Source organism: Balaenoptera physalus (assembly GCF_965194825.1).
Source record: "Balaenoptera physalus genome assembly, chromosome: 6".
NCBI lineage: Eukaryota > Metazoa > Chordata > Mammalia > Artiodactyla > Balaenopteridae > Balaenoptera > Balaenoptera physalus.
In genome coordinates this window covers 79575297-79593791 of record NC_138885.1, presented here as the reverse complement: position 1 = coordinate 79593791, position 18495 = coordinate 79575297, and the positions used below count along the sequence as shown (strand labels likewise).

General features: G+C 33.6%; 1 protein-coding gene across 5 annotated transcripts in view; it reads left to right on the top strand.

The window, feature by feature from the left end:
• The window catches only part of CALCRL (calcitonin receptor like receptor), a 106792-nt gene that overhangs the window by 83260 nt on the left and 5037 nt on the right, over nucleotides 1–18495 (top strand). For all 5 annotated transcript variants that reach the window (XM_082466763.1, XM_082466760.1, XM_082466761.1 and 2 more), the window contains 6 exons: nucleotides 3135–3261; nucleotides 6160–6313; nucleotides 7675–7735; nucleotides 7819–7885; nucleotides 14511–14729; nucleotides 14885–14926. In XM_082466763.1, coding sequence (XP_082322889.1) covers nucleotides 3135–3261; nucleotides 6160–6313; nucleotides 7675–7735; nucleotides 7819–7885; nucleotides 14511–14729; nucleotides 14885–14926 — 670 coding nt within the window. The remainder of the gene's footprint in view (nucleotides 1–3134; nucleotides 3262–6159; nucleotides 6314–7674; nucleotides 7736–7818; nucleotides 7886–14510; nucleotides 14730–14884; nucleotides 14927–18495) is intronic.

Sequence of the window (18495 nt, the reverse complement as noted above, 5' to 3'; positions counted from 1 at the left end):
ATGTGTGTATTGAAATGATTTCATGTGTCCTCAAGTATTTGTTTGGTTTTGGTATTCAATAATTCATTTACAATAGAATTTGACTCTATCGTTTCAAAATTTTGCCCATAATATGGCATTGTTTGGGTCTAAAAGAGGGAAATATGGTATATTCTTTCATCACATAGTAAGAGAATAAGAAACCATTTTTTGGCGACTGTAGTCACAATAATTACATCTTTAGAAGAGAATAGATACCAGCAGCTCGTTTTTTTTTTTTTTTTAACATCTTTATTGGAGTATAATTGCTTTACAATGGTGTGTTAGTTTCTGCTGTATAACAAAGTGAATCAGCTATACGTGTACATATATCCCCATATTCCCTCCCTCTTGCGTCTCCCTCCCACCCTCCCTATCCCACCCCTCTAGGTGGTCACAGAGCACCGAGCTGATCTCCCTGTGCTATGTGGCTGCTTCCCACTAGCTATCTATTTTACATTTGGTAGTGTATATATGTCCATGCCACTCTCTTACTTCGTCCCAGCTTACCCTTCCCCCTCCCCGTGTCCTCAAGTCCATTCTCTACATCCAGCAGCTCATTTTTAAGTCTTTAACTTTCAAGCCAGATTGAGGTGGGAGCAGAGTCATTAGAAAAGAGGGAATTCTCAGAGGAACAGAAATACAGACTATCATAGAGAAAAGAAGGAAGTTTAAATGAACACAAGGAAAATTAAACTGGTTTTTCAACTAACTAGTTGGCATTTTATTTTACGTATTTTCAATCTTTTCACATGTGAATATTATAAATATCAACAGTTATTATATAAATGCTGTTTGTTTTATGTTCCTCAGCTCATAGCTTTCTGCTCTTACTTCTATAATGAACTGCTATTTTTGAAAGCCTTCTTCAATGTTTGTTTTCCTGCATTCCAATTTACTCTTTACAAATATTTCTGACTTGCTCTGTAAGCAAACCTTCCTAGTCTTTTGGTCATAATTTGAAAAACATGAAATTTTGTTTATGTATATATGTCTTAACCAATGGACCTGGATATAAGTGTGTTCAGCAGGAAAGGGCAAAACAACCCAGTTAAGGAAAACATTTTATTTTTGTTCCCATGATGGTAGTTGAGTTATCTAAATTCCGTTACTAAAAAAGGGCATGGGTGCTTTATATTTGCATGGGTAAGCAGTTTTTCCCTAAATAATTGTTGGCACTCCATAGACACAGGGTAAGCCCAAGACAGGCATTTTAAAATAAGACCATGTTGACAAATTTTATGTGTTCATAATTTTCAACACAGAAGAGTGATAAATTACAAGAAATAAACTACACATAATATGTATAAATGATTTGAAAAGAGTATTTTTTTATTAGACCTCTCCTCATATTCATTAATTCTCTTCACTCTCAGTAAACACAAGCACTCGTGTCACTGCTGTGGCATTTTATCAAAAATAGAGCCATCTTTGCCTCAATGTTGGCTTCAGTTAAATAGCAGAACTCATGATACTCCTTAATTCAAAAACTTTCACAGATTCTTCTTCTCTATAGAGTATCATTTTTACACTGTTCCTTGATCCCTGCCTGCTTCTCACTACTGTCATGCACTGCAAAGTCAAGTCAAATTAAAGACTCTCTAATATGAAAATACTAGCAACTCTCAGCTGTTTCTATTTTGATGGACTCCATCTGGACTTCACAATTGTTGGTATATGACTGTCTCACACACAATGATTGATCTGAGGGCCGTCTTGTTCATGAAGCCTTTCAAAGAAGTTTCCCTGATAGCATCTACTTCTGTGAAAGGCATGTATTGAAATTCCATAAATTTTGATTTGGATTGGATTCACTTTCAGATCCTTTAAAATACTAGAGCTATATATAGGATCACAGACCTTTAGCTACAAGAAATTTCAGAGACAATATAGCCTAAACTTTGCATTTTAAATATAGAAAACCTTGGCATCCCAGCCTAACTATAATATCCTGGGCACATAGTCTATTTAGAATAAGGTGATACAGTGATAAGACTAGGTTAAAATCTCAAAGTTTCCAAAGTAGAAGTCATTGGTTTGAGTTATATAGGGCAGATTATCTAGGTTGATCATATTAATTGTATAACTGTGTAAAACCCAAAATGAGCTTTTAACTCTTTGTAATGAAATGATTACTCATGTCTTCCTACATATATGTTGTGTTTTGATATTAAGTATTCAATTTCAAATGGATTCCTTTATATTATTTTAAAACTTTACCCATAAGAAGCCATTGAATAATGCTTCATAAAAGAGGTAGTACTTGAGTTGGTCTTTGATCATAGGTAAGGCAGTCATATACAATCTTGTAGAGCAGATGTGGATTCAATCTGAAGACCAGCATTACTTGTCATGAATGACATCTGCTCCTGAAATCTATTTCTATATGAACTCCATTTAGGCAGTTTTAAAATTTTGTTTTACACATGAGGACCTTCAGTAAGAGGAGGTATAAAAATATCTTATGCATGGCTGGGCCAATTGGAAAAAAATTCAGTGAAGCTGAGCAAACCTCATTGGTTGCTAAATCTATATTTTTATCAACTCATTTCTTCTAAATACAATGTTATTTTTCTCATGATTGGTTTACATAATCACCACTACCACATAGGAGCTATATAAACAGAATAACCATAAATAACCATAAACAGGCTATATAAATAGAACAGCCTATGTGGTATAATGAAAAGAACATTATCTATATGAGAATCTGCTGACAAATCCAAAGTTTTCAAATTAATTAGCTGCATGATTTTTTGATCAATTATCTATCTTCACTGAATTTCAGTTTCTACATCTTCAGAATGAATTAGAATATTAATCATGATGAGAGATTAAGGGAAGAAATTTATGTAGAGGCCTTGTACAGACAAATTTCCTTTCCTTATATATGTTTACCTGTACTGAAGCAACTCATGTGTCTCTTTGCTTTAAGGAATTATAGATTTTCCCCAATTAAAATTTTATCATGAGTGAATCTTGAGGAGAAAAAATAATTCTTCCAAATATGGAGCAGCTGCTATGAATTGTGAATGTATCTTATTTGAATGATTATTAATACAAAATGTGGAAACATTTTATGATGTCAGCACACTTTGGTTTCTCTTGCCTTTCAGGAGCCTAAGTTGCCAAAGAATTACCTTGCACAAAAATTTGTTCTTCTCTTTCGTTTGTAACTCTATTGTAATAATCATTCATCTCACTGCAGTGGCCAACAACCAGCCCTTAGTGGCCACAAATCCTGTAAGTAAAATGAAGTTTAGGTTCAAGGGGTTAGTGGGGAAGAAATAGGAGAGGTGGGGGGCAGGGGTAGATACATGTATATGTGTGTAATTAAGTACTAATATATGTATATTTTATGTCTGACATATAAAGAGTAAGTATATGTAGCTATATTCCAATTTAGAAAGGTAAATATATCTCAATATTCCCCAAGTTATAAATACTGAAACCAAAAGGAAGAATAATTTCTTTGTTCTAGTTATCTACATATGTTAAATGTCTTCACCTCATTTATGGTTAGAGTCTTACTGCTGGTGGGACATAACATTTCCTCAATCAAATTTTTAAAAAATCAAGCAAAGCAACTAACTGTGTAGTTAGAGAAAGGCAGCACATGAAAATGGAAAATTTAATTTAAATTACATGTTTGGTATCACGCTGACTTTAAAGAGTTAATAAAACCAGGGGAAAATGAATTATGCCTATATAATATTGAACTTTATCAACATAAAATTTTTCAAGTGCTCTACCAAATCCTAACTGTCTCAGCAAACATTTATAAATTGCTCCCTTACAATCCCTTTGGAAGCACAGGTTTTAGGATAAATACAAAAAGATACACAAAAATAAACACAGAGACTATCACAATACAAAAGTTATATTTTTAAAATATAACCTGACATTTACTTATACAATTTTATATATTTTATGCAAGCTATATGCATACGTAAGCTATATTTAAATTAAAATATCTGCATAAATAGCAAGCATATATTCGAGATTTTTAAATTGCCTGCTTTTATAATATTTGTAGTATCTATACTACAGTTTTGGATGTAGATTTGGGAAGGGTGTAGATATATGTATATATAAAATAGTTTTTATATAAAAGATTAAGGTTAAGATTATAAAAGATTAAGTTCTGTTTACTGAAATCGGGGAAGGGAAGGAATTTTCCCTTAATTGTTAAATAAACAATACTCTCATATATGTGTTTTATGTATGTTTTTAGGGTAATTTCCAAAATTCTAAAATTCCCTGTGTTGTTTGCACATGTGCATCCGGATTGCTTAATCTTGTATATGTTCCACTCTAAAGTCACTGGGTGAGGAAACACTGGGGTATAATTAGCAATATAAAAAATTGGCAAATATCCTGCCATTTTAGAGTGCATTTCTCTAGAGCAAGGAAAGTCGGAGTTTTGTCGTGAAGCTTCAGAGAAAGAGACTCTAAATCTTACATTTATATACTAGGATATTCTGTTTATCACATAAATTGCAAAATGTAGTATAGTTACTTTTAATGTATTCTTGGAAAATGTATTGTCTGTTTATATTGCCAATGCCATCATAAAAATATTTTTCTAAAGCATGCTTTAAGTTCTTTTTATCATAATAATTTATAGATAAAATTTTTAATGAAATCAGGAGTTGGAAGCCCAATTAGATATATGTATCTAAAAACTATACAGATAAAATTTTGAAGCTGAAGCCTATCATTTCTATATAACATAGTTAAATAACTCAGCTTTATTTTTGAGAGAACTTTTTAATATAATGTTTGACATCAATATACAATATTTAAAATTTAATATCATGCATTCTGCAGATGTATTTAATAAAAGAATAGTTTTATAAATATCCTCAGTCAGAAGGCATTATGTATGGTCAAGAAAACAAAATTTTGTTCAGGATGTAGCTTTGATTGATGTTGTATGAATTAGCAAATCATTTAACTTCTCCAGTACTCAGTTTTTTATCTATAAAATATGTGGCTAGTGATAAATCATGCCTCATAGAATTATCTCAGGGATTACATAAAACAATACATATTAAAATATTTTTAAGCTAACTTATATGCCAATGTTATTACTACTATTCTATGATAATACAATATTTATTTTCTAGTGCATTTAATTTCCAGTTTTCCTTTTAGTGAAAAAGATATTTATTTCAAAAACGGAGATAATTGCCACTAAATATTTGAGTTCCAGTCTGGAAACTGGAGCTGATGGGAGTAATTGGAGAGCTTTAAATTTATTCCCCTTGTTAAGGGGTAAATATCTCTTTTACTCCTTTGTATTTTCTTTACCCAATATTTAAACCTCTCTCTTCCTGTCTCTTTGAGAAAGTGGAGACCTCAGGAAAAGAGGAAGGAAAACCATAACTTTTTCTTCTTTTTACCTACGTGAAACCCTCAAACCCCATATTTAAATAAAACAAAGAATGGGCTCATTAGATTATTATTTAATAAGTATCTGCACTGGTAGCACATGATATGCAAGACTTCCTAAGTATTTGGCACTTTTCATGAATTGCTTTTAAAATTATTAAGATAATGATTAAGATTTTTCCAGCAGAATGCAACAATCAAGGAGTTCATGATGACATGGTTAAAATAGATGTAAATTCATTCATGTGCAAAACTTTGATACTTGTAATTACACAATAACTAAAACAATATTAAGAAAATACACATCCACTAAATGTAGTAAATTTGGCATTCACACATTTCCTGGGAGGTGTATCATTTTAAATCTCTGAAGTCAGTGGCTAAATACTTTAGAGGCACCATTAGATGGGGATGAAGACTGGCTTTTATAAATCTGAATCATTAGTGGGAAAGATTTTGTGTAGAGGAGAGAAAATTCTGTGTTTCTGTATAACTAAGCTAAACTAGAATATTGCTTTACATGTACATTTATAAACAACTAAATATTGATTGCTTTCTGGGAATTCCCTGGCGGTCCAGTGGTTAGGACTCCGTGCTTCCACTGCCAGGGCCCAGGTTCAATCCCTGGTCGGGGACCTAAGATCCCCCAAGCCACATGGCACAGCCAAAACATATATATATACACATATATACATACATATATCTATATATCTATATCTATATCTATATATCCTTTTTTCCTCATAGGTTAGCTGTAAAGTGTTCCAATTCATTCATCTTTACCTGATGGGCTGTAACTACTTTTGGATGCTTTGTGAAGGCATTTACCTACACACACTTATTGTGGTGGCTGTGTTTGCGGAGAAGCAGCACTTGATGTGGTATTATTTTCTTGGCTGGGGTAAGTGCCATCAAGCATATCTACTGACTCATCTTTTAAGAAAGCTTTTGGAGGATGCAGAGTTCCTTTGTAATAAAAATATTCTTATTATTAATCATTTTTTAAACAATATCAGGTGATTAACCTTTGCTCATTGCTGTAAATTAAAATATTTAAAGTACCACTGACTCACTGTTATCGGTAACCACAGGTCAATTAATAATACAATTTTTTTCTATTTAATATTCCAGTGTATATTTTGGCCAAATATGTAGTGACTAAAACAATAGAATTAGAATCATAAATTAGGGATCTATTCTGAATCTCCTTTTTCCTCATGTGCAAAACGAGGGCATTGGGCTTAACCAGCTTTGAAGTTCCATTCTAAAAATGCTTGTTTGAAAAAAATTGTTATTTTATTTTAAGAGTAGAGGGAACAGTAACTGAATAAAGACAGCCAAAAAATTCTGCTTTTTCCACACAATCTCCTGACATACTATTCACAAAGCAAAAAATAATACACTTCTAGCATATTTTTAAAAAATAACTGGAATAATACAAAACATAAAATGCTGAAAATGAATTCATTGTACATGAATTCAATAGGACTAGTTTCCAGAAACATAACTGAAATGGTACTTATCTATCTATCCATCTATCTACCTATTTATCCAGTCAGATAATAGATGTAGATATATAGAGGTATGTACACACACACTATATTTTTTTTTACTGAAATAAATATTGTTCCTATTGGTTGTTTGATATTATTGATAATAAAAATGTCATATATATATTTGCCAAGTGAGTCCAATTTTTGCTCAATTATATGTATGTATGTGTTGAGGCTATTAGTACACTCAGGTTACCTTTATAAAATATACCTTCATTTTACATTTGAAAGATCTGATTTAGAATGCTAAGAACATGCAAAATTTCTGATATATAAGCCATCTCTCTCTTCCTTCTCTTCTTCTTCACATAGTCAGTCTCAACTTCTTCCCACATCTGATTGGCCAGTCCCGTCTTACGGAAGATATGTGGATGCTGAATTTCTTCTAAGCTTTTGAGCCCAGGCAGCACATTTATGAACTTAGGTCTGGAGTCCACTGATTCAAAATGGCTCAGATTAGAAGAAACTGTACACACACACACACACACACACACACACACACACACACACACAAGCCTGAAGACAGATACCTAATACTTCATCACATTTACTGTATGAGTAGACAGATAATATTTGTGTCAGAAGCATATAGTGACCAGTTATTTTTGCTCCTAGAGTATCCCTGAGTTTCATATTTCATGACATATTTTAGGAATTCCATCTACAGAGAAAGATGCCTATTTATTTTCTTTTTGTTTGATATTTACAGGATTTCCACTGATTCCTGCTTGTATACATGCTGTTGCCAGAAGCTTATATTACAATGATAAGTAAGATCATCTCTCTTTTTGATTTCAATTGGAAATAATTACAATGAAAATCTTCAACATAATTTCCCTGCTTTTTCCCCTAGCTGCTGGATCAGTTCTGATACCCATCTCCTCTACATTATCCATGGCCCAATTTGTGCTGCTTTATTGGTATGTAATTAAAATGCTCCTTTTTTCATCATTGTTCATAGTTCAACTTTATTTCCTGAAACATCTGGCCTATGGTATCCTTCAGGATCTCAGTGGACATAGACGGCATACTCACAGTGTTTGATTGAAGAGGGTTAAAGGAAGGTGTTATATTTGAAGTGTTGGCAGGAAGAGGAAAGGAACTAATTCATAAGGGATGGTGAGGCACCAGGCACCAACAGTGGGAAGCTGTTATCATGGACAGACTTTAAGAGGGGGTTGAGTGAGTGCTAGGAGGGGTAGCCCAACAAGAGGTCTGGCCTTGGGTGGAGGAACACAGCTACTGTCAAAACCACAGCCTGACAGGGAAAAAGGAGAAAGAAATACTCAAACTTCTCTCTCTTCCCATGCTCTGATCTCTTGGATCCTCCCATTGGCCAAATGCAGCAAATGCCAAGGGCAAAAAAGCCTTGTGATGATGCAGTCTTCAGACGTGCCTCAGAGCCTGCTGGGGTGCAGAGCAGAGAAGGGCAGAGGATGGATCTAGTGAGTGGGGATGGCAAACAGGAAAAACCCACACACCTGTGATGGTAATAAGACTAATATCCCCATAAAGAAAAGACTTTAATTTGGAAAAAGAAAGTATTGCTTAAACTGTTGTTTTATCATTATAATGATCAGCACTTAATCCAAGTGCACGAATTGGACATTTTTAAGTGTGGTTGCAGGAAAACAGAAGTCAAATTCAGTGCTTTTATTACATTGTTTCAGTGGGGAAATAAATTAATCTAAATTAACATGCTTTCTCTCATAGAGCGTTAGAGACCAGATTGCAATTACAGTCTTTAAGACTAATTACAGCTGATATTTAATTATATATAAAAAGATGAAGGTGGCACGTTTCTCAGCCAAAATTCAAAGCTTCCTAACCCTTCTTTTCAGATTCTTTTTTTAGAGAAATATTCTATTATTTTACTACATTTGCTAGCTGCAATTTAGTATGTCGTTATGTTAGAACACTGTTCAAGCCATTCTCAAGTGTATCACTGTTATTTTCAAAAGTGTGCCGTAATTAAGAGGGTAAATTTTAGAAGCTGATTACCTGGGTTTGAATTCTTCTTCTACCTCTTACTTGCTCTGTGACCTTATGCAATTAAACTAATCACTCTGGGCCTCAAGTCCCTTATTTGCAAAACAGAGAACGTAATTACAGAGACTTTTAATTTTTTTTAACAAGAAATTAAATGAGTTAATACATAAAGAGTGCTTAGCCTGGCATGTATAAATCACGGAGCAAGTGTCAAATTTCTGGTTTGTGCTTGGCTACACAAGACAGCCAGTTCAAAAAATCAACACATGGAATTTATTATTATATCTCATGGAAATTTTAATGTCCCTTAGTGCAGACTCTATGAAAATTTCAGAGGCAGAAGCATTTCCTTCCCTTGCTACCTGCACATACTAGGAACATGTATAACACATTGTTTAAGCTGTATCCTGAGAAGTCCTAGCTTTGTATTCTTGGAAAGAAGCAGCATTGAAACCTAGCTCTACCATTGCTGGTTGTGTTTCTCAGGGCAAGTTCTGTTTTGTTTTGTTTTGAGCCTCTCTATGCCTTTGTTTTCTCATCTATGACTATGCAGTAATAAGAATAAATACCTCATAGGGTGTTGTAAGGATTGAGGTGTATCCTGTTAAGCAATCAACATAGTGCCTAGAATATAATAAACTCTCAAAAAATGCTTTTAAAAGATTCTTCACTTATAATTTCTACATGATACCATGATTCTGTTTTGAGGAAAATACAAAGAAATTAAGATTCTTTTTTTGGGCCATCCAGAAGCTTACAGAACAAATACAAGGCAAAATTTTATTATAAGAGATCTGGCTCTAGAGAGGGGTATGTGATTCAGAGTACTAGATCAGAGAGGTTCAGGAAGTAAGTAAAAGCACCTAACAAATGAAAAATATAACAGCAATTAACACAATCCTTGGAAGAACTTGTCCACAACAACTTTGGGAGGGAAGAGTAGATGGTGCAGTTAGGATAAAATATCACATAGGAATATAGCCCATGAAGCTGCTCAGTAAGAAAGGAAGTGAAAATCCACATTATTTGCAGAAAGCTTTTTCCATTTTTCTGGCCTAACAAAAGACTAGGAGCCTATTTTTCTACCAGGGTAAAATGTTCTGTCCTTGTTTAAGCTCTAGGGCTCCTCACCGGTCCTGGCCAATTCCAAGGTCTTGGGAGGGGCTTTAGCAATTGTTTATATGGTCACATGTTTTTGTACAATTTTTATAAATGAAGAGATTTCAACCACAATCAGTTTCTTTCCACTCAGACTTCCTCTGTCCCATATTCCCTTGAGCAGGGTGATACTGGAGTGTCTACAGCACTTTTGAGATCTTGCTAAGGGGAAGTTGAGAGGGGATACAGTTAATTTGTGTTTGGTGAGAGATGTTTAGGTCACTTCAGTGAGTAGTTAAGTGATTGCTGGCTAATCTAGTAGAGGAATGGCTTCCAGGAATCCTGCTGCCGCTGGGCTGATTCACAGGGCTTCCTACCATGACCCTAGGTGGTATCATGATGTGAAAATGTCCTGTTGTACCTACGACCATCTATGTGAACTTTATGGGTATTGGAGTAAAAACAAGTTTTTCCTCTTTTCCTTACCTAGTTTTTCTCTAAGATAGATGAGATTCAGATGTAATTCATCTGAAATTCACTACTCTTGTTCTATTTGTATTTAAAATAAATGGAAGTATTTGCAGAAAATAAAGTAGGATGACTTTCTAGTTTCTAGGTTCACATTTTAAATCAGACTTGCCATTTGGAGAAGCACTTTGCATTTAGAAATTTTTATATAATGGGCATTTAAATTGCAACATTTATAGTGATTTTTATAATTTATGATTTTTGCATATTAGGATTATAAAATATTCTAAATTCTAAACTTATAAGCAGATAAAATGGCATTATTACTTTTTATTCAATGGGCTGGTAGTAATTTCCACTTAGTCAAAACTTTTAAAACAGTAATGAATGCTTGGGAAGGGAATACAGTAGGATGGGTGGAATAACAGCTGATGTGTTGATTCATCATGTTTCATTCTTACACCTGTTGCAATAGCTTATTCTGCTTTTGTCTTTAGCAGAGACAGTCCTGTGTCTGTACCCATGTTACTTTTCATAGATGTGTTTCCATCAGGATTATAGTTAGCTGTTTATTTTTGAAGCATATGTTCCATTGAATTCTCTAAAAGAATAGTAGAATATTTTTATGCCCAGTTATTTTCATAACATGTGCCTTAAATCAGCAAGTGTATGTTATTTGTTCATTGCTTTCTATATTAAACGAGATACTACCATTATTTTTCTGATTAAAGTATGTGGATATAAATTGCAAATAGTACGCAGTTTGAAATTTTTACATTATTAAACAAAACACAGATGCTAGAAGTCAGGGTGAGAAAAAAGGAAAGAGAACAGCATAGTAGAATAAGAGCCCAAAGGGACTTTTCTGGGGCTATTGTCCATAATTCTATGGAAGGCATAAGGAATAGGCATAGAGGATATAGACAAAAGTAACATATTGACATGGATAAAGATAAGAAAGAGAGAACGTAGTATTCTGGAAGAGAGAGAGAAATGTATTTCAATAGAACTCTGTTCATTTCTTGAACACTATATATACTTTTTTCACATCTTTATTGGAGTGTAATTGCTTTACAAAGTTGTATTAGTTTCTGCTGTACAACAAAGTGAATCAGCTATATATATACATATATCCCCACATCCCCTCCCTCTTGAGCCTCCCTCCCACGGTCCCTATCCCACCCCACTAGGTCGTCACAAAGCACCGAGTTGATCTCCCTGTGCTACGCAGTAGTTTCCCACTAGCCATCCACTTTACATTTGGTAGTGTATATATGTCAATGCTACTCTCTCACTTCATCCCAACTTCCCCTCCCCACCCCAATGTATCCTCAAGTCCATTCTCTACATCTGCGTCTTTATTCCCTCTCTGCCACTAAGTTCACCAGTACTATTTTTTTTAGATTCCATATATATGCATTAGCATAAGGTATTTGTTTTTCTCTTTCTGACTTACTTCACTCTGTATGACAGACTCTAGGTCCATCCACCTCACTACAAATAACTCAATTGCGTTTCTTTTTATGGCTGAGTAATATTCCATTGTATATGTGTGCCACATCTTCTTTATCCATTCATCTGTCAGTGGACATTTAGGTTGCTTCCATGTCCTGCTATTGTAAATAGTGCTGCAGCAAACATTGTGGTACCTGTGTCTTTTTGAATTATGGTTTTCTCAGGGTATATGCCCAGTAGTGGGATTGCTGGGTCATATGGTAGTTCTACATTTAGTTTTTTAAGGAAGCTCCATACTGTTCTCCATAGTGGCTGTATCAATTTACATTCCCACCAACAGTGCAGGAGTGTTCCTTTTTCTCCACACCCTCTCCAGCATTTATTGTTTCTAGATTTTTTGATGATGGCCATTCTGACCGGTGTGAGGTGATACCTCATTGTGGTTTTGATTTGCATTTCTCTAATGATTAGTGATGTAGAGCATCTTTTCATGTGTTTGTTGGCAATCTGTATGTATTCTTTGGAGAAATGTCTATTTAGGTCTTCTGCCCAGTTTTGGATTGGGTTGTTTGTTTTTTTGATATTGAGCTGCATGAGCTGCTTGTATATTTTGCAGATTAATCCTTTGTCAGTTGCTTCATTTGCAAATATTTTCTCCCATTCTGAGGGTTGTCTTTTCGTCTTGTTTATGGTTTACTTTGCTGTGCAAAAGCTTTTAAGTTTCATTAGGTCCCATTTGTTTATTTTTGTTTTTATTTCCATTACTCTAGGAGGTGGGTCAAAAAGGATCTTGCTGTGATTTATGTCATAGAGTGTTCTGCCTATGGTTTCCTCTAAGAGTTTTATAGTGTCTGGCCTTATATTTAGGTCTTTAATCTATTTTGAGTTTATTTTTGTGTATGGTGTTAGGAAATGTTCTAATTTCATTCTTTTACATGTAGCTGTCCAGTTTTCCCAGCACCATTTATTGAAGAGGCTGTCTTTACTCCACTGTATATTCTTGCCTCCTTTGTCAAAAGATAAGGTGACCATATGTGCATGGGTTTATCTCTGGACTTTCTATTCCTGAACACTATATTTTTAAAGTTTCATGTTTCCCTTTCAGAGAGAATGCTTTCTTTTGGGGAAAGTTGTAAACTCATAGTAAGTTTATAATTACAGAAAGTAATTGACAGAAGGCCTTGTTGGGTCCCAAATTTTTTTAACTCTAGGATGATCTAGGTTGAATATCAACTGGTTCCAGTATGTGATTCAGCCTCCTCATAAGGATAAAGAGGATTACAGTACTATCATGGGGAGTTGTGAGGATTGTTGTTACACACATACACATACAAACAACGCAGGAAGGATAAACCAAAAAGATGAAAATAGTTATTATGGTATAATACATATTTGGTAAGTACCTAGTATGAACACTAATACAGAGTAGACACAAAATAATTAGCCTTTGCTACAAACAATTATTTCCTTTCTTTGAGCTGAAAATGTTCAGAAGCTTTGGTTTTTTTAATCATAGCAAAATTTTAAAATTTTGCATAAGAAAATGAACTAAGAAAAACAATCAGATATTACTCAGCTGAAGGTGGTCCACGATAATTCCACCATAAATTTATTTTTTAAAATCTAAAAGTCCATTAAAATTGATGTACTTTTTAAATTAATAAATCACAATTCCATATCCAAAGGAAACAAGGACACTATGTTAAAGAGATATCTGCACCCCATGTTTATAGCAGCATTATCCACAATAGCTAAGACATGGAAACAACTTAAGAAGTTATGGTATTTATACACACACACACACACACACACACACACACACACACACACCACACAATGGAATACTATTTAGCCATAAAAAATAAGGAAATCCTGCCACTTGAGACAACTTGGATGGGCATTATGCTAAGTGAAATAAGTCAGACAGGGAAAGACAAATACTGTATGATCTCACTTATATGTGGAATCTAAACAAAGAAACAAACAAACTCATAGAAGAAAGAGAACATATTTGCAGTTCCCAGAGGCAGGGCGTGGAGGAGGAGGAATTGTAGGAAGGTGGTCAAAAGGCAGAAACTTCCACGTTTAAAATAAATGAGTATGAAGGATGTAATGTACAACATGATGATTATAGTTAACACTGCTGTATGATATACATGAAAGTTGCTGAGAGTAAATTCTAAGAGTTCTCATCATAAGGTAAAATATATATATACAATTTTTGGTATTTATATGAGATGATCGATGTTAGCTAAATTTATTGTGATGATCATTTCACAATATATGTAAGTTAAGTCATTATGCTATGCAACCTAAACTTATATAGTGTCACTTATATCTCAGTAAAACTGGGAAACAAATGAAAAAATTCAGTAGCAGAAATACAAATTAATATTTTGGCAAATATTCTCGTCAATAGAACATATTCTTGTGTACTGAAAATATTCTAAGATTCATAAAATCAAAGATCCTTCAGTAATGATTCTTAATATGAAATATGAAATAATTTCCATATGCCATTTTATTTTCTTTTAGGTGAATCTTTTTTTCCTATTAAATATTGTACGTGTTCTTATCACCAAGTTAAAAGTTACTCACCAAGCAGAATCCAATCTCTACATGAAAGCTGTGAGAGCTACGCTTATCCTGGTGCCATTACTTGGCATTGAATTTGTATTGTTTCCATGGCGACCTGAAGGAAGGATTGCAGAGGAGGTGTATGATTACATCATGCACATCCTCATGCACTATCAGGTATGGTGTTCTTGCATCAGGAAGTTGACTTGTGAAATTTTGTTTTAAATTTACATATAGCTTTGGTTTTATTTTTAACTATATGTGCATCAAGTTGGTTACAAATAATGTATCTTTTCCATTTGGAATCAGATAATTCTATTTTTCTTTTACAGGGTCTTTTGGTATCTACAATTTTCTGCTTCTTTAATGGAGAGGTATGGTGATTGATTTTATTCCTCTTACCAATTTGTATTTGCAATACTTTTTTCCTTTAAAAAATGAGACAGAATTATAAATTCCCTAAGAACAAGAGTTTCAAATTCCATTTCTGTCAGGAAAAAGAACCATGGAATCCCTTTTACTAGATGTAACTCTCCTTCCCAAAAGTTCAGGTCATATTGGAGTTCAAGGCTAGGGCAAATTCAGCCTCACTTTAAAATATTCCATCAATGACTTTTATTCATCTAGTCTTTCGACCTACCTTTTGAACTAATCCTACTAATTCTGGACTTTGTCCTAGGTACAATGTTAGGCAATCCTTATCCTCATAGAACATACACTCTAATAGGAAATAAAATTGGGTCATTTTTACTTTCCCCCTTTCTCTGGTTTCTTTTTTTCTCCTGGGAAGAGCTGCAGTGGGTTAGGAAACAGAACAGAGCCCTCTGATTTGTAATGTGGAAATGTGCTTTTGGATATTTCAAGATTTTTTTCCTAATTGGGAAGTTTCAGGCATCTTAGAAACTGGTACCATATTTCTTATGCATATCAATAGGGCTATAACTCAGTGGTTTGAGCTATACTGATTTAGTTCTTTATATGATTTTAATCTACTTGACAAAAATTTAACCTGTTGGAGGATTTTGGCAAAATTCAGTAAAGTTTAGAAATTCAGACAGCAACTGATGAGACATATATTTGGTAATGGTGAAGCTTATCACAAAGCTTCAGATGGGCAACACATGGAACCAGTTGGCATAACTTTATAAGAACCATTTCTATACAACTAATCAATGTCGGAAATCATGTACCTGTCATGAAAAACTATAAAATATTGTTTTCCCTTGTTTGTGTAATATTTTACTTCTTTCTCTTAGCATACAATAAAATTTTATATTTGATTTCTTAATCAATTTTAAGATATAGATATTTATTTTATATATTTATTTATTTATAATGGCATATAGAACTATCAAACATAGTAGACTATATTTCATATCTTTAAGTGGTGTCTCCATGATTCTTCTGCTGTATCGAGGACAAGAGTGACTTTTTCTGAAGTCAGTGAGAAGTAGGGACAGAGAATGCAATTAGGAAGAATAGATACATCATCTGTTTTGATAATAAAATTCAATTAACATTTATTATATAACTCTATAAATTCATTATTGTATAAACTGTATTAGACAATCCAATTTCTGCCTACATAGGACTTTACAATTAAATATAGATGAGAAAGCTACAGACAATATGCCGTAAAGCATGTATGAAATAAGTAAGATACACATTTGCATCTGCAGAAACAGATTTGATTTTTATAAAGGGTATTTTTTAAATGTACAAATTATAACCACTAGTAAAATATTTTGTGATGGAAGGCAGTGTAGAATAAAGGCACTGACACAGTAATGCATTTAAACCCAAAGATGCCATTTTGTTCCTGGCTGTAACATCTTAGGAAATATTCTGAACCTCCAGGAGTCTCAGTGTGTACTTTCATTAAAGGGAAATAAAAGCAAGTTCCTTACACAAATCTCACAGGGATTAACGTAAGCTAGGAATATAAAGTTTTTAGCACCATGCCCCACCCACAGTAGATACTCAGTACATTATAGATTCCTTTTTAGATTTGTCAAATCTCTCATTTACAAAAATATATGTACAAATGGGAACATTAATCATATCGGAATCAAATCGCAAATTGGCCCTTATATTTAGAAAAAGTGCCCAGGGAATATCGAAATTAATGCCTAACACTCTTATTGCACTCTACCTGTGTAAGCAAAACAGACACGGGACTTGATCTTTTGCCATGTTCTAAAATTGAGAAAACTTTGGCACTGGAAAATTACAATAAAAAATCTTTGAGCCAACTTGTTACCAAATCCTTCATCATCGCACAACATCTCCAATATCTGTCCCCTTGTCTTTATCTCTAGATACAATCCCTGTTTGTGTATGATTCATTTCTCATCTTAAGAAATACTATAATGCTTCCTTTTCTTGTCTCTTTGCCTCTAGTTTTTCCCACTCTCATAACATGAAGACACAGCTGCCAAAACCATTTTGTGTGGTTCCAACTATGTCATGTACTTCTTGAAATCTTTTGCTCAGGCTTAGTTTCCTTCTTGCTTTCCACGTTAGGTCAAATAGCTTGCCTTTATCTTAATATCTCTATTTATTTTTTATTCTCACATTTTATTTTTATTTCTTAGCCAAAATATTCCTATTTGCATTTTTCACTAGTTAAATAACCGTGGCTTGACAAGTACTCAGGTCACTTTCATCTCATCTCTAGTCCTCTCAATCAAAAAAATGTGCAGTTAACATAAACTAGGGACTCTAGACATCAGAAGGGCCCTCCCTAGTCTCACGGGTATCTTTAACAACACCTGAGAGTAGATATTTTTACAACATGAACAAAAAGATTTGTTGAGAATAACCAAACTCACATTCTGTAATGAGAAGTAGGTAGAATTTTTATATAAAGCTCTATTAAACACCTTTTAATTGATTTAGGTTAAGCAGTGTAGAGTTGGTTTCTTATCAGGTACTAATGGTCATATAAACCCATATTCTTTATATTGTACAAAATTATATATTGCAATGTTATATTCTAAAAAGTTGGCCTAACTATTGATCTAACACTTATGCGTAAATCAGTGAAAACATTTTCATATCTTTAATAACATCAGGCAGGCTCTCTTGCCTTCCAATGGCAATTTTCCTTTTTATCTTTCCCCATTACATTCTTCTCATTGTAAGTTTACTGAGAGTGGCCACTTAAATGTTCTGTTGAACAGGTGTGATGTTGTGTTAGAGAAAGCAGATGAAAAAAATAACATCCTTATAGAGAGTACCATAAACAAACAGATGTCTACAAGGCCTATGGGTCTTTAATTACCTTTATATTTAGCTTCAGTAAATAAGTCAGGAAATTGGCTTTCCATGGTTTTTCTGACAATTTAGTTGCAAGGAAGAAATAGGGTGATGATCTTAATCAAGTAGATATTTCAAGAGCAAACAGTCATATGTTTCAAAGCCATTTTGGCTTTTAGAATTGAATTTAAGCTTTCCTTGTTAAGACTATAAGTACTACTCTCATAGCTAAAATATTTCTTCATGTCAGCTTCTTCCCAACATTTATGTAGAATCTTTTGTACAAAGCTACATTCCACTTCCTTTCAAACAGAAACTATATAGCACATGGATTCAATCAGTCCAGCTTTTAGTAACAAAGTGAGAAGTTAATTAAGCATAAAAATCAGGATCAAAAACAACTCCCATTAGAAATACCTAGATAATTGGCCAAATGTCATTTTTGTTTTAAATCTCTGAATATTTATTTAAAAGTCATACTCTAAAGCCATTCCATTTGTCATTTGCTTATATTCTTGAAGATATTACATACGCAGATGGCATTTTTTAATTACCTTAATTTAAATATGTTATTTGGAGAACTTAGAAATACATCACTAAACCATGAGAGAAATAAAGTATAATTTTTATAAGATAAATGTATTCATTTTCCTATAAATGCTGTTATTTCAAAGAAAATTTTATA